Source organism: Oreochromis niloticus, linkage group LG20, assembly GCF_001858045.2.
Source record: "Oreochromis niloticus isolate F11D_XX linkage group LG20, O_niloticus_UMD_NMBU, whole genome shotgun sequence".
NCBI classification, from domain to species: domain Eukaryota; kingdom Metazoa; phylum Chordata; class Actinopteri; order Cichliformes; family Cichlidae; genus Oreochromis; species Oreochromis niloticus.
Window position 1 is genome coordinate 30,249,894 of NC_031984.2, and position 26,780 is coordinate 30,276,673.

The 26,780-nt window shown below is 39.5% G+C and overlaps 1 protein-coding gene across 1 annotated transcript in view; it reads right to left on the reverse strand.

Annotated features, from left to right (window-relative positions):
- The window catches only part of cpne9 (copine family member IX), a 101,607-nt gene that overhangs the window by 42,520 nt on the left and 32,307 nt on the right, over nt 1-26,780 (reverse strand). Inside the window, exons 4-6 of the mRNA XM_013273713.2 lie at nt 24,258-24,361; nt 20,820-20,859; nt 18,273-18,352 (exon numbers count right to left, since the gene is read on the reverse strand). Coding sequence (XP_013129167.1) covers nt 18,273-18,352; nt 20,820-20,859; nt 24,258-24,361 — 224 coding nt within the window. The remainder of the gene's footprint in view (nt 1-18,272; nt 18,353-20,819; nt 20,860-24,257; nt 24,362-26,780) is intronic.

Genomic DNA, 26,780 nt, shown 5'->3' on the forward strand with positions numbered 1-26,780 from the left:
CTGAAACATACCTGTGCAACCTCTGTAGGGTCTGTGTGGTAAAAAACTGTCATGAACGATAAGGAGGGAAAAATGTGTGAGACCTCCAGCTGTAACAGCGTTCCTGTTTTGGGCCCCAAAAGTTTGATTCTGTTCATCTGGACGTTTTCAGTGGAAGAAATGTTTCCCTGCCAGCCCATTGTTCCTACAGTGGTGCTAGTTTCAGTCATTATGCAAATACACTGTTTATAAGATCGGGGAAACCTGCAGTCAACTGAGACTGATGAAGTCACTTGGATGAGTGACGAAACGTTTCTCCCACTGAAAACGTTACGTCCAGATGAACAGAATCAACCTTTTGGGATTTACTTACCTGGATGATTGAGCATGCATCAAGAAATCCTGTTTTGGGGGTTGTCTCATTGTTGTCCCTCCAGTGCAGCTGTTGTTAATTTCATTAACACCAAAGCAGCTGAAACTGATTAACAACCCCCTCTGCTACTTAACTGAGCAGATCAATATCAAGTTTAACTGACTCGATGCTATACTCTGATTAAGTGTTCCCTCATTGTTTGTCTCTTTGACCTTTCACCAAAATGTATGCTTAGGGTTAGAGTTCCTAGCTATGACTCAGACCTCAGAGGGTTAAGTGTAAATGCTGTACTTTTGTGTCAGGTTAGAATCTAAAGTGACATCATTATAATAATTTTTAAAATGTTGTTCTGGGTAGATTTTGGTGCACAGTCAGTACCGACTGTAGCAATCAAACTATGGCGGACTGATTATAGAGACCCAGAGAGCCAAAATGACATTTCTCCACAGCACCACAGGGAGACCGGCCTGGACAAAGCAGGTTTTATGGATTCATTCCGTTTAGTCCAAAGTCTGACCATCTGCACGCTCACCAGAAACAAAGAGTCATCAGACCAGGCTACATTCTTTTCCAGTGTGCACCTTCATGATGATGGCAAACCTATGTCCACTACTGCATCAGAGCTCTATTTATTTTGGCCCAGAGCAGGAAAACTCAGGCAACTTTGGATATGTTACACATGACTTTTGTGCAAAGTTGCAAAGCCTTATGTAGCTTTAGTGTGAATGTAGCTGCAACTTAGCAGATGGTTTCCCAAAGATTCAGAAAACTCTGTGCATCACCGTAAATCATGCTGCTGTCATAATCACTCATATTTGATGTGAGCATTGAGTGAAAGCTCTACATTTCACTTTGATTGGTTGATTGAATAACTGAACGCATAAACAGGTGCACAGATGCTCAGTGAGTGTATATATGTAGTTGTAGGTAATAGGTACCTCTGAGCAAACGACATACTTTTTGGAGAAAGAATATCTGTGCAACAACGCACAGAAGAAAGGCCTGGTTTTGTTTATACTTTGTACTAAAGAGACAAAAACACTGTAATTTGAGGACTGTAATGTAACGTCTACGTATCTGTATCCATGCAAGCTCCAGTTCTACAATCCATCTTTTCCCACAAGTCCACAATGATTTTGCTGGTTACATATAATTTCATATAATTTTCAGCCTTTCAAATGCTTTCAGTAGTTTATGTTGTAAGTTTGTAGTTTATGTGACTGAACTTTCTCACTTTCCATCAGCTCTGGTTTCATTCAGTGGTCGAGTGTAGCTTGAAGCAGAAAAGAAAAAACAATGAACTAGAACAATTTGAGCTTTTGAAAAAGTATATTGAGAGACATCCATTGTTTCCACAGCTGACGGCTTCGCTGACAGCTAATTTAAATTGGGTGGCACAGTCACAAGGTGTTTGCATTGATATCGAGCCACCCTTTTCAAATCCTTTTCCTTTCCACACACACACAATTCACACGTTTGTGAGACATACAAATGTTATTCATGTGTGTAGAAAACATTACATAATAATATAAATGGTGCTAAAGATGCAGCCATAACCTTGATTTGTGATTCATTTCAGCTCAATTTGAATCATGTTTTTGTTGTGAAAGTAAGAATGAATGTGCTCAGTCTCTGCAATATTCATCAAAAGTCATTATCCCCTTTTTAGCTGCCTTTCATTTATGTATTAATGAATTTATTTATTTTTGGCGGGACTGTGATTTTAATGCATTTTCATCTCCTGCCATGTGCCAAACTGGAGCCCAAATCCAACTTGTTGGAAACGGAGGGCCTGAATCCAAAGCTATGAGCTGCTGTCCACTGACCCTGAATATTTCAGCTGTGTCCCAGTTCAGTGTGACGATAAAGCAGAATGTGGAATAACAGCCACATCGAGACACAGATGACACAGACTTATTGAAAGAAAACGCTCTGAGAGATGATGAGTGAGAAGAGAAAAATAAGTGATCATATGACACAAGTTCATTTAAAGATTTATAGATAAACGCTCTCACCTTGGCTCGTAAACCCAGAGCCTGTTCTGACATAGTTTTCAAGTCGGTGGATTCTCTAGCTTGTTCTGCCTGCCAGCTGTAGCGAGCAGCTATACAATGAGAGAATTATTTATGAATTTATCTACGCAGTGTGTCCAACTGTACGCCCGCCAGCTAGCCCGCCAGATGCAAGAGCTGCCTGGACTCTACAGTATCTGTCCAAGCCTTAATAGCTCTCTAACTCCAGAAGAACAATGCTGCTCTCCGTATCTGCCTGAGATTTTACACGTATTCACCTGCTTTGTTTCTCTTCATGAGATGCGTTCGAGACCGCAGAGACTTGCAAGACGTCAGCGTGGTGTGGACTGCTGCGAGCTTGAGGTGCATGATTGCAAAATAAAAACAACCCCCAGTTTATGTGTATTGATTTAGAATTTCTACAGTTTTCCACGGCACCCACTCAGAGTAAGTCAGCTGTGAGCCATTTCATAAGCAGTGCACAGCTCAAAGGCAACAAAACAGGCTAGGCTCCCATCTGCTCTTAATATAGAGATGTCAAGTAAAGACTCCTGACGAAGCGCCATTAACCTCGGGATCATGTCTGCCATTTGAAGAGTACACAGAGTGCCATGCAGAGGGGAGTGGGTTTGTTTTTTGTTTTTTCATTATTCTTTGAAACAGAATTTCTTACAATGATTCAGGCCAGATAGAATTTTCAAACATGAGTGCCTTAGTGTAGAAAACTTCCGTTCTACTCAAATTATACCAGATTGTGTTGATTTTACTGATTTGCTTGTTGCAACATGTCTCCAATTTTTTAATCATACTATAAATTTCTTTATATTCTGGTAGGAAAATTAGAAAATGCAAACATGGATGGAAATATAGCATGCAAAAAAAACAGGTTACAAAAATCCGGAGGTGCACAACCGGCCAACGTACCATAAACCTTATGTTCATTGACACAACATGTGATGTCAAAATCGGGTCGTAACACCTGCGACACAGGTGACGTGGCAACCAGAATGGCCTCATGGACATGGAAAGCATAAAACCCGTTTAACACATACCTCAGTGTTTGCTTTGCCATAATATAGCTATATACCTATAGCTGCATACAGCATCATACAGTCTGTGTACGGTTGCACCTTATTTCCATATCATTAATAATATACAGCACCATAGAAATTGGCATGGATTAAAGTCAGTGTATATCATGTGTAGTGGGTATAACAGGACGTTCTCTGTTACATAACAGAGAATCCAAATTTTAGTTTAATTGGTCAGCTGTGTGTAGGTTAGAGAGTAAGGTGAGTTTCAAGAAGTCAGCCTGTTGTAGAGAGCTTAATCTAAAACAAAATCATAATAATAACTTAATGAAGCTGAAAAACATCTTAACATCTTATCAGAGTACATTGTTCTTATTGCTAGCCAGAGTGTGAAGGGGAGGCTGATAAGCTGCACAGAGGTGAAGTTACATGGTGCTTACAACAGTTGCGTTTTCAAAAATAGACACTGGAAAGCAGAGGATTTACATATCATGACCGGCAAGACATTTCCAATGTACCCACATGTTGTGAGTCATTAATAATGTGCTGTTTAAACTTATTCTATGAGTTTCATTTGTTACTGCTGGTTTTGCCCTGCTGCTCAGCAAAGTTACAGCAATAATGATACGAGCAGGAGGGTTCCTGAGGACAGGTACAAACATCATTAACGGATTTACATTTAAAAGCAAATAGGTTTTATTCTTTTTTTGCTCTGGTATGACATTCAAACCTCAGCAAAGAATTACAAACATTAAAAAAATGTTTAAATACAAGAGCCAAACGTTAAGTTTGTGTTGCAAAAGCTGCATCTTCCTACATGGAATTCTTTGTTGTTTCAACAAGTGGTGTTGCTAACAGATTAGACGTGTTGTCCGTATCGCACACTGTCACATTATTTGCCAAGATGCTCAAAGCTGGCAAGCATAAAACTAGCTCAGAACGAATTTATGCCTGCTCAAACACAGCCATGTACAAACATGTTTCTGGTTTACAAGATAAAATAGCAACTAATTCTTGCCAGTTGGAAGATAACACGGTTGTAAATCTGTGTTGATTCATCTGTCGGTGATGGTGTGGCAGATTTCTTTTTTTTCAATGAGAAGTCGGAGCTGATAAAAACAATTCTGCCACATATCTAATCGCACAGCATGAGTCACACCTGATAGGTGATATTTGGTTTGCTGAGCTTCAACTTAGACACCAAAAAGGATGTCGGCACTGTTTTTTTTCCCCCGTCACATCTGGAGCGCAGGGAGAATTCATTTCATTTCAAGCCTGATAAAGTTAATATTGTCTACAGAAGAAGAGAAGCAGCTGAAGTGTTTTGTCTTGTCACAGCAGAGGAGGCCAGATGAGGCCTGAACCGCCACGCCAGATGGCAGGTGACAGCTCTGTAGAACGAGAAGAACCACGGGGGACATATAATGACAGTGGTGTGTGTGTGTTTGTTTATGTGCATGAGGAAGACAGAGACAAATACAAAACAGAGATTAAAATGGGAATTGTTGCTCAGATTGATATTTTAAGTAGACTGTTTCACTGGGTACATGGCAAATATTTTAGCAAATAAAAACTGGATTTAGACTAAAACTATAGCATCTTAACACTTACATTAACAGGTTAAAATATATATATTCCTGTGACACACTTGAATTAAGACTAAATTTGGATGGTCTGTTGCTACCATTATTACATAATTGCATCACAGGTATTTTCTAAACGATATAACTGGAAACAAGGCTTATGAGTTTAGATGGAATTATTTCTACATGTTTTAGGAGGCACTTAACACATTTTGAATTACTTTAGGGTCATCCTGACATTGATAATGCTAACATGCTAAGGTTAAGCTGGCCTTTTGTTTTATAATTTGCCTACTAAGATTTTTTTCAAATGATCATTTATTATATATTTATACATTTATCAGTTTAGATGTTTTGGGTCATGTTTTGCAGTTACTTGTTTACTGAAAAACAACTGTGACCTGATGTTTATTTTTGCGATATTAAAAAGTCATCAGACTTATTAGAATATATTCTGAAGGGAAAGTGAAGGGCAAAATTGTGATGTATACAACATATATCTTAATATGAAGACTTTATTTAAGAATTTATTTAGACCCAGGCTACCAGGCCAGGTCAAGCTGTTTGGTACAGGTGGGAAGTCACATGGAGAAAAGCCAGTTTTATTAATCACCCAGTATAATGTATGCTGGGTTCATCACTTGGCTGCATGTCTGGAATCAATCAAATTTTATTTATTTAAAAATGCAGGGCACCAGTAGAGGAGTTTTAAAGGATATATTCATCTTAATGTTGCAAATTCCATGAGTCACATTTCCTTCAACTATTAAAATTAGTCTATTTTACTTTGTAGTATTACAGAGTTTCTGCTATAAGGAGGGTCAAATCTGAGGTCAGACTAGACAATTGTATTTCAAACTTCCTATTCATATGTAACCTGTAAATGCTCTTTTTGCACAATATTTTTATGTTTACTGTTCCTGCACTACCTACATACCAAGTATGTTTACTGTTTCCTTTGCACTACCTACCTAGTTAGATAGTTAGTTTTAGTTAGATAGTTAGTTTTTGTTAATTTATGTTGTAATTTATGTTAGGTCAGTCTGTCCTGTCTCTAGTTAGCTAGTTTAGTGTTTTTCTGTTAATTTATGTTGTAAATTTATGTTGCATGTAGCACCTTGGCCCTGGAGGAACGTTGTTTCGCTTCACTGTGTACAAACTGTATATGGTTGAAGTGACAATAAAGCCAACTTGACTTGACTTGACTTGATATGTGCAGAACTCCAGGAGAATTAGATGACCTGATGAAAATGATCTGCTACCCATTTGGGTCAGTTTAGTTCAAAATCAGGGTACAAAATTTATTTTAGTGATTTCTGGTTTCAGTTAAGAGTTTCTGGTGTTAGAACTGACCTAGTAACCAACCAATAATTTTCACTTTCAATTACCCGGGGTAGTAAAGTTTGAATTCATTTATTTAAGAAGCATTTTGCCTATAGACTGGTGACATCAGCATACAACCAAATCTCTGATTAGTCCATATTAATAACAAACCTAGTTTGTGTTAATCAGCAAGTCTGGGCCCTGTCCTTACTGTCAGTAATTTCCAACAATGTGTCCCTACCTGTCTGTCTGTATTCCACTGTGTTGCAGCAGGGTTAGGAAATCTGCAGATGCCTTCTCCACCAGCAGCATTTCAGTAACAATCACATAATACTGCCTGCAATCTGTCACTGTTTGCTACCACACAGAGCAGAAAATGTGTTATTTTGTCTGCCTGACAATATATTTTTTGCCAAAACTTCGTGGCACTGTGTGTATGTGTATATGTGTGTATGTGTTGGTTTTTGCCTGCATGACATCAGCCACAGAGCAGAAGGCGTCCCACCAACTGCCCCCAATTACCCACCATGAACTCTGACACGCTGCAGCGACAGACTGACCACTGTCTCGCAGGAAGAAAAAAAAAGGTGAAATTTCATGACACTGGCTGATTTGCTGTCCTAAACGCATCTGCTAAACCGTCCCTCCGGACAGCTTATTTAGTCGACTATCCACCTCATCAATCTACATCTGGGCGGGTGGCAGCGTGTGGGATTGTTAATAGATCCGCCTCATTTTTTCTGATTATGTTCACAAATGGGTAATTTGTCTGCTTGCTTTCTTGCTCGTCAGCCAGGAAGGGTGATGATATGGTAAAAAAAAACTTTTCTGCTTCGTATACGGATGAATTCATATGTTAGTTATTGCATGTGGGTGTGTGGGGTTATGCCGGTCTTGACTAACATCAGTTCCAGTTTAAAAATACCTCTAGTATGTGGTCATGCTGTATGGGTGTCCATATAACACATGCTGCTCAGCTCCCCATTTATTTGTTCAAAAGGGTGTATTTTGGATCATTGTTATACTTTTACCGCCTCGGCTAATAGCCCCCTCGGTTACCATGGCAACACACAGGTAAGTGGAAAGGAGTGCTTAGTTCGCCACGCAGCGTGAAGCCCGTTTCTAAAACTGTTGACCTATAAAAATGTACACCCACCAACACAAGGAGGCTCCCACAACCATATATATGTCCTGGAGTTGTTCTGGATTTGCGTGAGTGTTTGATGACAGCGATTGGAGAAAAAGCAAAAACACACAAAAAAATCAATAACCTATGTACACTTTGATGCTTTTCATATATAGCATCTGTGCATTTGTCTTTGTCCAAGCTTAGTGTGTGTGTAGTTTCCCAGCCTGTTCCACAAGTGCAGCGAATCTCCTAAATGACAGCACATATAGAGAGGACTCTGCAGTTTGGAAAGTAAACACAAATCTGTCTCTTTCTGCCTCTCGCAGGAAATTTACACTGCCCTACATCTATCTTGCTCTTTCTACCAGCCCAACTCCTCCATCCCAGCTTTATTATTTCTTCCTTCTCTTTATTTCTTCTTTCCTGTCTCTTGCACCTTTTCAGTCGCCTCTACACATTTTGTTTGTTTTTTACCTTTCACTGTATTCCCTTCTCTCCCTCCCTTCCACCTGTCTCCCCGCTCTACTGAGTTGTCTGTCACCCTTCACATACCTCTTTTCTATCACCTCTTCAACTCCCTCTCCCCCTTCATCTTTCCCGTTTCACCCCCTGGGCTTTAGTGGTGTCTGATCTATCAGAAGCTCCAGACACCTGTCTATTCCCTGCAGGCAGCCATCAGAGACACTGACCATATGGGAGGAATTGTGATTGCGCTCCGCTGGTCTCTTTTTGTTTTATATCCCCTTTTCCATGGCAGTCTTTTCTTCCCAAAATGCTTCTTGTATTGCCATTTCCCTTTGGTTCCTTTCAGATTTTTCACGCTGTCAAGACTGGCTTGTGGTGTAGTGTGGGAGTGGTGTTGAGGTAGAGCAGGCATTGGACAAGAGGCGTTTCATGGGATCATTAGGGAATAATTTGACAGCTGTGGATGTTTGCTGTGTTGCTTTAGTTGTTTTAAGCAGTTTTTAAAATTCAAAACATTCGTCTTTAAAGGGAATTGAGGCCACCGGGTATTTTTGTCTCAGGTATTTTAGGATTTTGTATTCATGGCATAAAACAACTGAGATAAAAAAGACTAAAAGTATTCGTTGGGATTATGGGAAATAAAATGCCAACTTTGGTTAGATATTTGTCACTGTACAGTTAAGCATAGTTCAACGCTGATACAATGCATGTCACAATATATTATGACTGCTGTTACCGAAGACTTTGCACAATGCAAAATGGGTCACGCATAGTGATGAACCCACGTTATCCACCTGCTTTGTAGTTGCCCTCAGCACAGAAAAGTTTTGATTAACTCTGCAGTATGCTACTAATTTTAGTTAACTTAGCAGCCAATAATAAAAAGTTTTATTAGAGAGGGTGGTAGAGACCACAGAAGCTCTCTCAACTGCATTACAAAACCTAATTACTAAGAATCAACTAAAACATGACAAGGGCAGAAGTTAGCCACTGTATGTGGTATTCATGTCCCATTATAAACTATTATTAATGTATAATTAGCTAGTACTAACATGTTTCCTCTCAAAATATTAAGGTTTTAATACAAAAGTTAGCAAAACATCCTAAATGGTGCCACCTGAAGCCCATTATTTCCTGTGGCTTGGGGTTTTCAGCTGCACCAAGCAAAGTGTAGCACAAGTACAAACAGTTAAAGTTCAACATAGATGAACTATGTAGGACCTTTGGCATAGCTGTATAAATGCATTGCCACCATTTACAACTCTTTAAACACTAGCTGGCAGTCTACAAGTTGATGGACAGAAGATCAGCTGGAAATATGCAGGAAACTATGGTAGTAAAAAAAAAAACAATCACAGTCGTTGTGGACAATGTTGATGCAAAGTGTTGTTACATTCATAGGAAGATGCTACCATATACTATGGTGTACGGCAGGCCTGGCCAACTGTCCTGTCCTGCAGGTTTTAGATATCACGCTGGGTCAACACACCTGAATCAGATGATTAGTTCATTACCAGGCCTCTGGAGAACTTAAAGACATGTTGAGGAGGTAATTTGGCCATTTAAATCAGCTGTGATGATCAAGGACACATCTAAAGCCTGCAGGACACCGGCCCTCGAGGCCGGGGTTTGGACACCACTGGTGTAGGGTTTCAGGGTTTCAGGTTTAAGGTTATGGCATACCTCACAGAGCATAAACCCAGCCAATCTCATGATGTGGATAATAATGTTGAATAAGAAAGCTGATGTTAGTCACAAAGAGCAAAGAAAACATGAAGTATGGAGTGTGACAAACTATCCCCCCAGCAATATATCATAACGCTTCCTCCTGTGATAGAATTAGCAATGAGCTAGCATGAAATATCCACACTTTTAGTAAAATATGCTGACACTAAAAATGAATTTCCCTCAAACTTCTGAAAGTTTAAGGCTCATAATAGTGGCATTTATCAAATGACTGAGGGTAAAGTATACAATAAATTGTAGTAAAGAACAAACTGGCAAACGCTGGGGGGAATGCAAATCAGAAACACAGAAAAACTAATCGAAGATGAATTGCAGTAATGTGCACATAGTAACACTGACATGAAGCAATTAAGTGCATTATTCTTGTTTTTCACCGTTGCAGTGGTATTATCATGCTGTATGATTACACTGCTTTGTATCAAATATTGCAGGAGTGCTATACTGTAACACCACTGTTATTGTGGGAATTTTGTTAATCCACTACTTATTTAATTTTAATAATCATTTAACTGCTGAATATGAATGTTGAACGGCAGTCACTGGTGCAGGTTGAGAATGTCATGTACATAGCCTTTTCTGAATGATAAAGAAATCCTGTGCTTAATTAGTGTTTAATAGGAAAAACAATCAAAGCAAACTGAAGATGAGTTGGAGCGTGGCGCACATAAAATCGTGCCATCTGCAAAGAAATGGGCACTGAAGAACTGAGCAAGACGAATGAAGTTGTTTACGTATAATGAAATCAGCAATGGACCAAAAATAAAGACCTGTGGAAATCCATTACTGATGCTAAGAGGGCTTGAGTGATAAACGGTATGACATGCCTACAAGAGGTCATTGAAAAAAGGAGCACTGAACTGTTTTTATCCACAGTGGAGGAAAAATGTTACCAATTAGTGAAAATGCAGTTGTTATTGTGCTGTGACCCAGTGGAAAACCAGACTGTTGTGGCTCCACATTTACTGAGTTGTTCAAAGTGGACCTATTATGCTTTTCCTTATTTGCTGTCATACACATATACATATACTGTATATTACAGTGGTGGAGGCTCATATTAAACATAGCCTAATATTTAAAACTGTGGCTAAGGTTATGTACAAATAATCCCCAATTAGAAGCTCAGGCTTCAGACTGTATTTCTACTCTTGGCAACATAATCCTGCTGGTATTCTGTTTACAAAAAGCAACCAATCTGAAGGAAGATGGTTTAAAAAGGAGGTAGTCTTAAAGGAAGAGGGGCTGAAATTGCTTTTTTAAAGACAGAAGATGAACTGAGGAGATGAGAGTCCAAGGATGAAAAGCTTTATGCTGGAAATTACTAGTAAAGGTCTCATTTAAATCTCCAAAAGTTTATTCTGTTCATCTGGATGTAGCGTTTTGTGTAATGTAGCGTTTAACAGAATCAACTTTTGGAGATTTACTTTCCTGGATGATTGAGAATGCATCAAGACGTCTCATTTAAATGTTACACTTAGAGTTCTTTTACACTAGTACCTACTCGGGTCGGCTCAGTGTGGCTCAACACGGGTTTTAGAGTTTTCCATTAGGTAAAACTATCTGATACCAGGTACTTGTTTAGTACCTACTCAGCCAGGGTTCCAAGCAATGTGATGCAACCTGAAAATGTGATGTCAACAGACAGCATTCCATCGATTGGCTAGTCAGTGGCATCACTCGGTGAGTCATGAGAGCGTCTCCTTCATGAAAGTAAAAACCATCATTTTGGAAACTGAAAACGAGAGAAAGGACTACACAAAAAACAACTGAGTCTGACAGGGGCTACGTCTACACTAATCCGGATAAATTTGAAAACAGAGTTTTCGTCTAACAAAGCTCCGCATCCACACTGTCGTTTTCAATCATTTCAGAACAGTTGTTCATCCACACTGAAACAACTGAAAATGCTTACGTTCCTGTATTGCACATGCGTGAAATGTAAGACGATTCGACCTGCGTTATTTCTGTCTCTTTGAAACGTCGCAGCAAAATGTTGAGGAAAAGCACCGAGTTTTTTAAATGGACTAATAATGAGGTGGAGTTGTTGCTGTGAGTAACACAAAAGTACAAAGTTGCAAAAGCGAGTGAGAGTTAAAGAATTTGAAGAAAAGCTATCTGAAGCATGTACAAACTGATATTAATCTTTAATATGGCTGTCAAAATTGAGAGCGCAAACAAAACAACTGCTGTGTAACGCCCTCCGCCATCTTAGTTCAATTGGTCACATGACTGCATCATCGCCTCCAAAAGTCTGCGGTTACGCAGTCCACACTGCGACATAAAAACTGTGTTTTCAAATGTATTCGCTTTCCTTGAACAAAAACGCTGTCTCAGTGTGGACAGAAGGCCAAAACAGAGAGAAAAAGGTGCGTTTACAGGCGAAAACATATTAGTGTGGAAATGGCAAAAAAGCCATACAGCAAGGAGCCAGTATATCGCCTTGACATCCTCCGTTGTGGCATTTGTGTCACATGCAAATGACATTGCTGGACTTCCACATCACTATAACGAGTACCAGGCACATTAGGTGGTACTCAATTGTAATGGAAAACAACAGAAACCAAGTTTAGTCAAGTCATGCCAAGTAACTACTAGCAGAAAACTATTCTAAGGTTCCATGGAAATTTCCACCAGTCACCAAACTCAAAGAAAACAGAAGAAGATCGAGGCTTTAGTGACTCTCTCTACTGAATAAAAAACAATGGTTAAGAACTGACAGTTGAAACATTGAGCGCTGGCTGTTAGAATTGTGACCACATCCTACTATGATTTGCAGCAGGAGACGTGACCTTTCATACTCTCACAAGATGATATTTCCATTATCACATGAGGACCGTAATGACTGGTAGTAATTTGATTTAGCCTTCTTAATCAAGTGGGTGCAGATGTTTCTTTATTGCAGAAAGGACAGGCAGTCCCCTGGAGTGGCACCAGATGTACCAGTGGACCAAGCTTTGTCCCTATTGTTGGTGGTATACAACGATTCCTGAGGCACTCGGGAGTTATGTATGTTTTTAATTGTGTTTTGTTTGGAATGTCAGCAGTTCTAGTGTTAAGGGGCATCCACACAGGAAGCAACTAGGAAGCTTATTTCTGCCACTTGTTTTAGCAATCTTGTTCTTTCAGTCAGTACCCATAGCTCGTAATAACTGAGGGCAGGAACTTAGAGTGACCTGTCAATTGCCACCTTCACTTTCACACCCAGGTCTCTATTCAATGCAATATACAGGTATAACGTCTGTACAGAAGACATGGCACCAATCTGCCTACCATTGGCCTCTGCTCTCACCTCACTTGTGAACAAAACCAGAGTGAGCACTCCAACCTTTTCTGGCTGAGAAGCAGGGTGACAGACTTGGAGGTGCCAATACTCATTCCTGATGCTTCATGCTCAGCAGCAAACCACCTCAGGGCATGCTGGAGGTTACTGCCTGATGAAGGGTTAAGCAGAATTATGGTACAGCAGAGGTACTGCGTTCATTGTCCGCTGGGAGTCCAAGTATGGTCTGTCTACTTACAGAGTTATGCTTGCAAGGTTTATGCAGTAAAATCAATCTGTAGGTCACTCTTGCTTGTATTGTTGTTGGTCAGTTAGCCAGCCATGAGAAGACTGAGTAATAACATACAAAGGGCTGAAGTGAAACTGTGTGTTAAAAACAATAAAAGTGTTAAAAACAGTGATAGTGCATATGTCATCTGCTTCCAGGAGACAGGATGTTGGAGAACTGCATGGGAGCGTGTGTGGAGTGGGTGAAAACCCCTTTCTTCCCCTCTTCGAGCAGAAACTTGTATGCAATCATTTGCAGAACTATCACACTTTAAGAAGAGAGTGAGAACGAGAGACCACCACATCATCTGCAAAAAGCAGAGATGAGATCCTGAGATCACCCCTCAGCTGCATCTGTAAATTCTGTCCATAGATATTAACAGAATTTTTGACAAAGGCGGTAGAGACCCCACACACACAGGAACGCTTCTGATTTATTGCCGGAAATGTGAACCAAGCTCTATAGGGACAAGAAATAATTAAAAATGGCTAATGCTAAACACACTCTACATAACATTGTAGCACACAATTTGCCTCATCCTATGCTCAGGGCATGCTGCCAAAAGGTTTCAACATTCCTGTCGGTGATTTAGGAGCAAAGGTAACACCTTTTTCAAGCAGATTTCCAGCTGTGCATTAGACAGTCAGCAGGTGGAGTTTTCCCTCACTCCCAGGAGGGTTACTGCTGCTTGGATTAGAGCTTGAAGTGTAGCACCAGTTCTCCTTTTCATGTGTGGCACGGCCAGGGTATGGCCCAGCTGTCACAAGTAGATCCAGTGACATCTGATAACATCCAGTTTGGAAAGCATCCCCATGTAGAATATAGCAATGAAGTATTTCTAATTTAAAGTGACTGCCAGAGTGCCCCTAATCCCACTGATACTGTATGACACTTTAATTTAGGGCCTATAGTTAATATTAACTGAATAAACAGTTCCAGTTCTTAAATGTGCAACAGGCAGAATTGGGTGCATTTAATTGGGGTCCGCTGGGAGCCCAAAACATTTGTAATTTTAAAAAGCATTAATTAAAGCCGAAATTGAAAACAAATTACGTCAAGTTATGAGAAATATATATACATAACTGGGGAGTCCATGTAAACCCCAGAGATATATTTTCCCCACCACCTTTGTAAAATGGCTCACTTGCTTGTCTTTCCAGTGGCAGAGTGTGCATTCTTCTCTGTATCTTAGGCAGTCTGCAACCTTTGCTCCATGAAAATGGAAGAACCTGCAATTTCAAATCCCTCCCTCCCCTATATCTGATGGAAATAACTAGAAGGCAAAAGAAGAAAAAATCTCCTTTGCAAACATGCACAAAGAACACTATGTGAATACAGTATACTATACAGTACTGTAGTGAATACAGATGGAATAACCATGACAAAGGCATACCACTGTGTTCCACTTTAAGCCACACGTTCTTAAAAACAACAGCAGTCTTTTATAGAGACTAAATAGATAAGAAAAATAATTTCAGAAGCACGTTCAAGTGATTCTTGGGCCTCTGCCTCTGACTGCCCAGTTCACATGGTTAGCCCAGTTTCAGGCGGTCCTAATGGGACGAGGCCCTGGGGTATGATTACATCTCTCCCCTGGCTTGAGAAGATCTAGGCTTCCTCTCCGGAACAGTTGGAGGAGGTGGCCCAGGAAAAAGAGGTCTGGACTTTTCCTGCTTGCTGCCGCAGTGGATAGATGGATGGAGGGATGATCTGACATCGTTTCAAATGTTTATCCAGTCTTAATATTTTCCTATGCCGACATTTACGAGTTCGACTGAACATTTAATACAATTCAATTAAAATCTAAGCTATAAAATATATACCCCATGTGAGTTGAAGGCATGAGAACAAAAAGGAATTCTTCCACAATCATACCTTCAGTTGTCGGATACTGTTGGAAAATCCCCCAGTGATTGTCTCCAAGTGCTGTTATCCCCCATCAATCTCAGAATCAGTCATTAATAAAAATTCCTCTGTCAGGGGTCTTATTGTATGTAACCTTTCACTTATGTCACTTTTGTAATTTCTCTCCTCAAGGTGAATTGCAATAAAGGATACAGTGAAAAGATGATTAATGGCATGGAACTTCCGACAGGTTTGTGATGAGTTTGAGTAATTGTCGCCATCGTTAAAAGCCAATTTCATTTAAAAGAAAAGTAGGGGTGGTGAGTGTGTGTTCCATAGTTAAGAGAAGGCAAATCAAAAGAAGTGAAATTAAACTTATTTTATTATAATCTCGCATCTAATGGCTCCTTTTTGTATTCATGCCTGCCTTAAGCACTGGCAGCACACCCACTTTACATTCCAATGAAGCAAAAATGAAAATATATAGATATCTTTCACCACTTTGTTTCTGTTTTTCCTCTTCATCCCTCACTTACACAGTACCATGGCATTTGGGCAGAAAGTGGACAATAGCAGGCGTATTGTTTGGTCTGTCTGAGCATGATAAGCTTTCTAAAGCATGTCAATAAGGCTTCTGGCAAGGGACAGCTGAGGGGGACATAAGCTGGCCTCTAGCCGACTTGACTCACCACATCCAGCCAAAGTCAGAAGCAGTGATTCACACACTGTACTACCATTCCAGTCAGGACAAACCCACACAGACTTGCTATCAATAGACTGGAAATTGTATTTGTTTGGAAGCTGAACTGTTGCTGTTTGTTGAGCTGAACCACCACGAGCAACGCCAAAGAGGCATTTGGGAATGCAAATGAACTAACTGGCAAACGTAGACAACAACAAGAAAGATGAAAAATAAACGAGTGGAAATGTTTGAATTTTTGGTTTTCTTTTCTTTTCTTAATTGAAGGTCCACTTTCTTTCAGTGGTCTCTGTATCTTTTCATGCTAAAAAACAGAGACCATTGATTAGTCAAAATGTTAGGTTAGTCTGGCCACCACTTACCTTTTTTATCTGCGTTTCACTAATAATTAATTGCATAGCATAACATAATTTTTTTGAAAGCACAGTTTCATGGTCCCAAAATGTAGATTCTGTTTACTATGACAAGCCCCTGATTTTTGTACCACCAGTAGGCAGTTTTTTAATGGTCCTATGAATTATCTCAGTGTTTCTTTAGTGTAATATTTATCCTTTAAACATTTTGTGTTTGCAGCTAATATTGGCATAGTTGAGCTGCCGGACAATTGATGAAGCTGGAAATCCTGATAGTCACCTGAACGGAAGTTTTATTTTAACACTATAACACCAAGTGTATCATATTTGATTCATGAGTTATTGTGAATTTTTAAGTGCTCTACATCATCAAAAAATTGTAAAAAAATGTATTATTAATATTTAACAATTTTTTAAGTAAAACTTTGTTATAAAATGCACAACAATAGTGGATATAGCAAAAATAATACAAATTAAAACTCATAGATGCAATTCAGTTTTAGATTTGTTGTTTTAAAATTTGTCAGAAGGTTCAATAAACACTTCAGTTCCAACATTTTCTGGAAAGTATTTCATGGTTTAGGGAAACCAACCCTAACCAACACTAGCATCAGATGACAACTCCTCACCTCTGCACTCTCGTCCAAATATTGCAATGTTTAGTAAAAAAAAAAAATCTCATAAATTGTTGGTTAAAATGCCAAACTTGAGTTTTTGAGTGATATCACAGTGTCTGCATCCATCTATTATATACAGTCTGTGATACCAACCTCTAATGTTTTTCTCTGTTTGATGTTATCATAAACTAAATCCAGCTTTGGACTACTGGTTGAATAAAACAAGGCTTAACTACACCCCCTTTGGATTCTGGGTAAAGACTGAACAACTGTCCTATTTTTGAACACACTTGAAACACATTAGAATCAGGAAAAGACATCCATGTAGTGCTACAAGGTAAGGTGTAGTCAGAATCACACAGTTCTGAATCAGATACTTTTTGAACTCAGATTAGTTTCCTTGCGTGGTTTTAAATTGCGGTTATTACCTGGTAGTGTACATGTCAGCACTATACAATGTTTTGAAGGAAAGCAAAGTTTTTGAGTTTTGAATGTATCTATTTTAAAGGGACAGATCAATGTAAACATGCCACAGATAGCCAAAGGCTCCTTTTTTTTATCTATAGTCCGTGGCACATCAGAGAAAAATGAATAAGAAATGTGGAGTCTAAAAACGTTATTTTCTTTCGTCAAACTTCGACAAATGTGACTACCTTCGTCACGTGTATATCAGCTCATTCACAGTCAGTGACAGTTTATCATAAAGGGAGTCAACTGATCATTTACATCAAGGAAATTTAAGTGAAAATTTAAGACAATAACGCAGCAGCGACGCTCACAGAGCTCATATCATCCAGCTTCTAATTTATATGCTCCTCCACAAAGGGCCACTGTGAGGGCCACTGAGAAGAAGAATTGTTTCCTTGCACCCTTTAAGATGAACTCTGAACTGTACAGGCAGAGAAAAAGCGAGATGCCTCGTCCTTGCAATAAAATGGGTTCAAATCTGGCCCGTTACCACTCTGACCTCACATCTCTCTGTCTCCCAGCAGTTTGTTCACTCCTCAGAACGATGGGTGTTATCTAACACTGCAGGGATGCAGTGTGAAAAAAATAGGGGGGGTTGAGCTCACAAAGAGTGCACACTAATCCACCTTTTATTATCTGAAAAAAAAGCATTGGTTTCTACTATCAACATGCTGCCTGGTGGAAAATATCAGTGCATTCTGTATATCTGTCAGCATCCAACGTTATATTGACTTCTACTGCACATCCCACTTTGTTCAACACAGTAAAACTCAATACTACTTCAGGAGCAACAGCTCAGAGTGCAGTGATACAGCAGGCTTGCCTGGTCTCGCTTACTCTGATCTAACACTGTAATAGATGAGGCTATTTAGCCGAGCGAGGCTGTACACACTGCATCAGTGAGATGTTGTTTTCCCCAGCAGCCATCGATAAAAATGAAACAAAAGATGGAGGGGGGATCGTTTCATTCTGCCCAGCTGAAGAAATTATTTATGTGCATAATTTCTATTTATGATTCACCGCTTAAACAAAATAAATAAATAAACAGAAAAGGAGGGAAGTCATTTCACAATGAGACAATAGAAAGGGTGTGAGGGACTTACGAGAGGGTCCTCTCCAGCCTTCCTCCTGTGGAGCCGATAATTTCTCCGAGTGTGCAGAAGGTCTGACCCAGAAAGTCCTTCGAGGGGGAAAGGGTAGAAAGAAGACAATTAATTCCAAGACTACTAAGCAATAACCCAGGCCTCAAAACAGGCTCTAATACATTACAGTAGAAATATAAACATATGCCTGCAGATAATTATAATGGAGCCATTATATGTTTACTGCTAGCAGCATAAACCAGATGACTGATGTTATCTTATAGAGACTTATCTTATAGAGACTTTAGACCCTACAACATAGACAGTGTAATGGCTCTATAGGCTTCTAGAGCAGGGACATTTTCAAGAATTTGGTTGGCATGGATGGCACAGGAGGTCCTAGTAACCAGTTAGGGAGTGCTCACTAGGAAACAGAAAATTTGACAAAAGATCAAAATGAAACTACCTCCATGTCCTGCGCACAGACATCCTGCCACATTAACATGCATTAGGCAGGATGACCAACAGCCGTATGTGTGGCACTCAGTTTTCCACAATTTAAAGTGTACTGCTTTGCATCTGTAGCTACCAACTAACAGAACTGGCACAACCACTTCAAGTACACATACTTTATATTATTTTACATAACATAGTTATATTTACAGGGATGCACTGTGTGCAACAATGGCTTTTTCCCACCAAATGGGTATTGTGGGTATTGTGATTCTTTTTTCCCTGAAATCTTTTGCACATGATTGCTAGATAAACTAATACTACTACTATTACTAATATGACATTTAAACGCCTTTAAAAACAGAGTACAGGGTGTTTGGACATGCAAGTACAAGTAAAATACTGAATTTAAACAAAAACAAAAAAAATTTAATTTAATATTAAATTAAAAAATACACAAGACAGTTAAAAAAAATATACATAGAGTAGCATTTAATGTCTAAAATGAGAGTGACAAATGAGATAGACATTACATAAAAGAAAATGTATAAAAATTGGTTTTTCAAAGAGGTCACAGATTTCCTGAGACTCATTTTTTTGTATTCCAAAGCTGAGGGGCCCTGATAGAAAAGCTGTGGTCACCTTTGGAATAAGCCTTGATTTATGTATTTATTTATTTGTTAAATGGAGGGCATTGCTCACTGCAATAGCCTCACCTTTGGTCTGGTATCACTTATTTTGGCGTTTGCTTGGACTTGTGATGTGGATCACTGAGAGTCTTGCCCTGTCCTGTAGGCCAAGGTTGTGACACCACATGCTTGTTTCATTTTGCAGCTCCTCAACTTTATCCACCAGAGTTATAAAAGTTGGCAACGAGGGAACCAGCCCATTAAACCCTATGAACGTGAAACATCTGACTCTAGACACCTCTGGCTCATCAGTGCTTTAACGTTAAAGGGTTAACACTGAAGATAATAGGCTCAATAACAGTTGAGAAAGGCTATAAAATCAATAGGGATATTATCAAAGATATTAAAGTTATTAAAGTTCCATTAAAGTTTAATCTCATCTTACTGAAGTGCCATTTTAAATTAAACATTAACTTCAGAGTTTGAGTCCGTGATTTACATAAGATTCATTATTCCAACTAGGTCAAGCCCAGGAAGTCCTGGAGGACTGCATTATTCAGCTGCTTGTTGACCAATTGATTATTCTTAAAAGGTGCCGACACTGTGTGTGGGGCAAATGTCCTATAAGTAGAAATAAAGGTTTCCCCTTCGTTCAGCATTTTCATTGAACAACAGATTTGGAAGTTTACAACCTTCCCAACCGCTACAGAGAAAACCATGTGGCGACATTAAAAAAAGAGGCGATGGCACAACATAATGAAACTCCTGCACAGCAACGTTGATGTTTGCGGTGCGTGGGCGCGAGCAGGTGTAGGTGCGAGTCCTGCAAACCGGGTATGCGTGTAGCTCCTGTAAATGCCCTGACATGCACAATCTGCTGTGGTATACTGCCTGGAACAACAACGACAGCTGCTTTCACTTTGAAGTGGAGTTGTGAAAGTTGCTTTTACCTGAGTTAATGATAAAATGCAGACAGACAAAATGAGGAACAACACTACGGGGAGGGGGGCTTTCCAGGTGGGAGCTGCTGCTGTTTGTCCTTGATGAAATGAGATGAAAGAATGGGAGAAAAAATATGATGAAATTAAAGGGAATGAATCACACACACACACAGAAAAATCACAAGATTCTTCTGGGGATGCTGAAATATACTGGAACATAAAAAAAATGAAATGAATAAAGGACATAATAATACAAGGACTCATGAGACCAACACTCTTCAGCTGAAACCACTCACCTTCTGTTCTCCAGTGTGATTTATTTTAGTGGGGAAGAAGAAGAATAAAAGACATTGTCATGGGATGGAATTCCACTTATTAAACAGGAGTTTTCTTCATGCTGATTCATTGTCAGCTGCTGCACTCATTGACTGTAAATTAGCATTTACAGCATGAGTAATGCTGAATAACGTGATACATGTGAATGCTGCCAGGAGCCTTCAGCTCTGAGTCAAAACTGTCGTTTGAGGTTGACATACTGTACTTACGTGTTTGGATATGTTACAGCTTCTGGAGTCCACATTGTACCTGTGAGAAACAAATAGATGACACAAGAGGAAGAATTTGTGACTTTATATTGGAGGAGATTTTGGACAAGTGCATAAATGGGCTTCCTTGTCATTAGTCTGGGAACAATGAGGGTGTTTATTCAGAAAGCAGCAGTTCTAACTTAGAGAAATTATGCTAACCCCGGAGTTGAAGCACACAGGTTTGAACAGACAGAGTAATAAGCTCTTAAACTGATTTTTCTTTTCACATGGGAACCAAGTGGTGTGCTAACAAAAAAAGAGTCTGCTTACTTAATGTTAGAGTATAATCCAAAAGTTGGATAAAAAAACACACGCAGGTCTTGAATATTTGTTTCAAATTAGTCCAAAACGTTCCACAACTGCCCGGTTTATTACAGTTTTGAAAAGTGCAGCAGACTAACTCTGGTCAGAGGAGAGAAAACAAGATTTTTCTGTTGCTTGTTTTCTTCACAGCAGTGATCAGCCACATTACTGTGATGCCATGAGTTTGCAACTCAGCAGAAAAGTCTGATTATAGGACCAATTGCAGAGTTTTATCTTCTGGGTTATCTGGCAGGAAAGCATTTTCAATCATGTAAATAATTCTTTGGGGTCTGAATGTGCCCTAAACAAACATTATTTATAGTTGCCAGCAGGGGGCGACTGTTTCTGCAAACATAGGCTTCTGTTTGCTTTGAAGTCAAAGGGAAACGTGCTCTTAAACACTGGCAACACTGACATATCCTCAGCTTCACAGCAGGACTTCACTAACCAGTTGATGTCATCTGCATCCATCTTTTATATACAGTCTATTTTATCATCTCCATTAAACCTAAATTCTACTTAATAAACCAAACTAAATAATAATAATAATAATAATAATAATAATAATAATAATATTTCTTTAAAATTCTCACAATTTTTTATTTTTTGAAAATTAATGAATAACAACATTAATGATATTTTAGCATCTTTCCTCTGAAATGTGTAGCATCACATTAACATGATTAACGTGATTGTATTTAACAGCAAACAATTTGTTTTTAAGTAAATAATAAGCAGTGTAAATTAATATATGATGGAAATGCAATAATATACACTGCTTAAACGCATTATAGTAGTTTAACATATTGACATCTGCCTGGCAGATCAAATATTGGGTATCCTTTGCTGCCACTCAGTTGTCTGCCTCAAAGTTAAAAAAAACTTTACAGTGGGACCACGTGTCCACCCACTTTGTGTCTGCTAGCATCTCATGGTCTCCGGTTGCTATGTTAATGCTAGTCTCTTTCCATGTGGATGCCCCTTAAGTGTGAGTATACAGTGGCTTGCAAAAGTATTCGGCCCCCTTGAACTTTTCCACATTTTGTCACATTACAGCCACAAACATGAATCAATTTTATTGGGATTCCACGTGAAAGACCAATACAAAGTGGTGTACACGTGAGAAGTGGAACGAAAATCATGCATGATTCCAAACATTTTTTACAAATAAATAACTGAAAAGTGGGGTGTGCGTAATTATTCAGCCCCCTGAGTCAATACTTTGTAGAACCACCTTTTGCTGCAATTACAGCTGCCAGTCTTTTAGGGTTTGTCTCTACCAGCTTTGCACATCTAGAGACTGAAATCCTTGCCCATTCTTCTTTGCAAAACAGCTCCAGCTCAGTCAGATTAGATGGACAGCGTTTGTGAACAGCAGTTTTCAGATCTTGCCACAGACTCTCGATTGGATTTAGACACCAGACAGGTCAGGGATAAAGTTATTGAGAAATTTAAAGCAGGCTTAGGCTACAAAAAGATTTCCCAAGCCTTGAACATCCCACAGAGCACTATTGAAGCGATCATTCAGAAATGGAAGGAGTATGGCACAACTGTAAACCTACCAAGACAAGGCCGTCCACCTAAACTCACAGGCTGAACAAGGAGAGCGCTGATCAGAAATGCAGCCAAGAGGCCCATGGTGACTCTGGACGAGCTGCAGAGATCTACAGCTCAGGTGGGGGAATCTGTCCATAGGACAACTATTAGTCGTGCACTGCACAAAGTTGGCCTTTATGGAAGAGTGGCAGGAAGAAAGCCATTGTTAACAGAAAATCATAAGAAGTCCCGTTTGCAGTTTGCCATAAGCCATGTGGGGGACACAGCAAACATGTGGAAGAAGGTGCTCTGGTCAGATGAGACCAAAATGGAACTTTTTGGCCAAAATGCAAAACGCTATGTGTGGTGGAAAACTAACACTGCACATCACTCTGAACACACCATCCCCACTGTCAAATATGGTGGTGGCAGCATCATGCTCTGGGGGTGCTTCTCTTCAGCAGGGACAGGGAAGCTGGTCAGAGTTGATGGGAAGATGGATGGAGCCAAATACAGGGCAATCTTGGAAGAAAACCTCTTGGAGTCTGCAAAAGACTTGAGACTGGGGCGGAGGTTCACCTTCCAGCAGGACAACAACCCTAAACATAAAGCCAGGGCAGCAATGGAATGGTTTAAAACAAAACATATCCATGTGTTAGAATGGCCCAGTCAAAGTCCAGATCTAAATCCAATCCAGAATCTGTGGCAAGATCTGAAAACTGCTGTTCACAAACGCTGTCCATCTAATCTGACTGAGCTGGAGCTGTTTTGCAAAGAAGAATGGGCAAGGATTTCAGTCTCTAGATGTGCAAAGCTGGTAGAGACAAACCCTAAAAGACTGGCAGCTGTAATTGCAGCAAAAGGTGGTTCTACAAAGTATTGACTCAGGGGGCTGAATAATTACGCACACCCCACTTTTCAGTTATTTATTTGTAAAAAAATGTTTGGAATCATGTATGATTTTCGTTCCACTTCTCACGTGTACACCACTTTGTATTGGTCTTTCACGTGGAATTCCAATAAAATTGATTCATGTTTGTGGCTGTAATGTGACAAAATGTGGGAAAGTTCAAGGGGGCCGAATACTTTTGCAAGCCACTGTATTTACATGTATATGATACTGAAAAGTGCTGGGAGAAGAGGAAGTAGCCTATTCCAGCTGTCACTGGGCCGCCAGTTCATCAGAGGCCTGACAACCATCCACACCTACAGCTAATTTAGAACCACCAGTTAAACTGACCCCCACACGTACAGGGAGAACATGTGATCTCACCACAGAAAGACTGGCCAGCAGATTCAAACCAATAACGTTCTTGCTGTGAGGTGACAGTGCTAACCACTTCACTATTCTGTGAACAGTCTAGTGTTTGACTTTGGTCTGTTACTTAATAAAGTCAATAAACTGAGGACCTACAGAGAAAAGAAATGACTGAAGTATAATCAAAGGCATTACTAGGTTAATTATCTCTGCATCCCCATTTCAGTTTTTCCATAGTGTGCTCATGTTTAAATTACTTTAGATGATTTATTAAGAGCAAGCAAAGTCAGGTTACTTACACATCAAATCTTAGATTCTGCTTCTCTTCAAAGAAGAAATCCAGGACAAACTTCCTGACGAAATCAGGATTCCGAGTGTTATCGATAACTTCTGTCCTGCCAAACTACAGAAAAAAAGAAGTGATAATTGGTGGTAACAGTAGCATCGATTTTTTATATATGCTATAAAACTTGCTTTAAGAAAAAATACACCAGAGATACAACCAAGAAAAATTCATGAGGTTCAGCAACAAGTCATTAGCAAATTTATACACAGAACTGGAATTCAAATTTTCCTTTGCAAAACTCAGTATGACACTGAGCTGCATTGTGTTTTGCTGAACCTTGTTTCCCTAGAGAAATCAGAGTGTTACTTTGGAGGAGGCTCTCCACCCTGCGAGCCCACAGAGACTCAGTCCCAGCCTCTCTCCTGGGCCAGACTGTCTCTCCATCATACTGACAATCACGCCAGTAATCCCCCGGTGGACTGCCGGCCGCGGGGCTGTGGCATGGCCTGACAGCACCGTGTAATGAGCTATTGATCTTGGCACTGCCTCACCTAAGCCACAATACCTCGACTCATGTCCTTAGTGCCCAGCGCACATAATCCGCGCTATCAACCGTGTCCCCAGCCTATCCATTACCAAGGGCTCGCAGGTTACTATATTAGACCTCAGAACTGACCCGCGGTATCGACCCGCAGGGAAAAGCCCGTGATATTTTCTTGCGGTGTTACTATTTCCAGGGATGGAGGCCTTTGGTTTATCATCTGACTCTGACATGATTGGTTAATAGATGTTAGAGCATTGTGGGCAAAGGTTAGGAATGGCTTTGTCAGTGATTTTTTTTTCTTATTCTTGGGTAAGTAAGGAGTTTTAAAGGCAGTGTCAGCATAGTCTCTAGGACTGTAAAATGAGTTGGTTACAGATGTAATCCTATTACACATACATGCTTTTTATCAACATTCCACTCCTTTCATCTATTGTTTTTCACTAAAGTACTGCCAGGGAACATTTATTCACTGTCAGAAATACGCTGGGTCACAGAAAAACTGACTCAAGGCTAAAAAACTGTTAAATAACAACAACATTGGTGCACAGAAGAAAGACCTGCACTTCAATTTGTTTTCCGTGTATGTCGTTATGGGAGCGTTTTTTGCGTTTATTGGGTAAGCTAAATGGAGTTCATAGAGACTGTGATACAAAAGCTGCATAAGGGATCTTTGAACCATTTGTTGCAGAGAGTTTAAAGAGATTTGTTTCCTTGGAAATCTGCAGTTCTCAGGCTGGTAAGTAGACATCTCTGAAAGCATATTTGACAGGTATTAGAATAAGAATTCAGCACTACCACATATATTGTAATTGGTGTAATTCAATAGTATTTCCCTTAGCACTACATGGATGCATATTTGCCCTAGACTAAACTGATCTTGGATTTAGCACTCAGAACCCAAATTAACATGGATACAAGCAAGAATTCAAACAGCTCATAGAAAGAGGCGATAATTGCCATCTTCAATGTGATCTTAAAGCCTTTCAAATCCAAAAGTTCTTTCAAATTAAAGTGTTCTTTTTCTGTAGCATTGAATAGTCATGATTAAATAAGCCAAAATCAGATTTAAAGGTAGGAGTTCAACTAGCTATCAAGCTAATCTGCTTCACCAGGACTGTGTGGGTGTGTTTTGAACAAATTTAATGAGCAGAGGCTTGACATCTTAAGAAAACAACCCCATAATTGTCATCATATTTTGATTCAAAGGTTGCAAAATCCTGATTGCTGCAGGGAATGAACTCCCACCCACTTCAAGCAAGTGAGAGAATCTCTCATTAAAGACGAACACAGAAATGTTTCAAGTGAATCAACAGAAGTAACACCCCAAAATCCATAGTAGGATAGCAATCTTGCTGTGTCTGTGTCCTATAATGCAAACGACCAAGTGAATTTAGTCAAAGTGTACAGTAGCATTGCTGACAGCAGGCTACAGAGTGTGTCCATGTTTGTTTTTGTTTGTTTGGTTTAATTTAAATCAGAAACGCCAAATAAACAAAGTGAAACTTGAAAAGTGGTTGAAATTCATGGAGTTTAGTCATTTTAATGGGGACAGACCAACGGCTGCAGACAAACTAGATGATTACTTCATGAGAACCCATGTTTTCATTTTCAAGATGCCAACTCGTCTGCAAACACTTTTCAATTGATCACCACTGAAACAATTATATTTCAAATGATGAAACATTGAAGATGAATTAGGGTTTAGCAGTCATTTTCAGTGGCTGCCAAGTTTAGCTAATATACACTAAACAGTCAAGACATCTCCTGGCCCAGCACCGTCCATAAGGTTTTGGACAGTGGCAGTTTTTTGATAGTTTTTTTTTTTTGCCTCTGTACACCACCACAGTGGATTTTAAATCAAACAGTCAAGATGTGATTAAAATGCAAATGTTCAGCATTAATTAAAGGGGTTTTAAAAAACCCTGTTAACTGCAGTCATTTTTAGAAGGTCACTTCTTAAATTTGTGCTGTATTAAAAAAAACTTAAAAAAG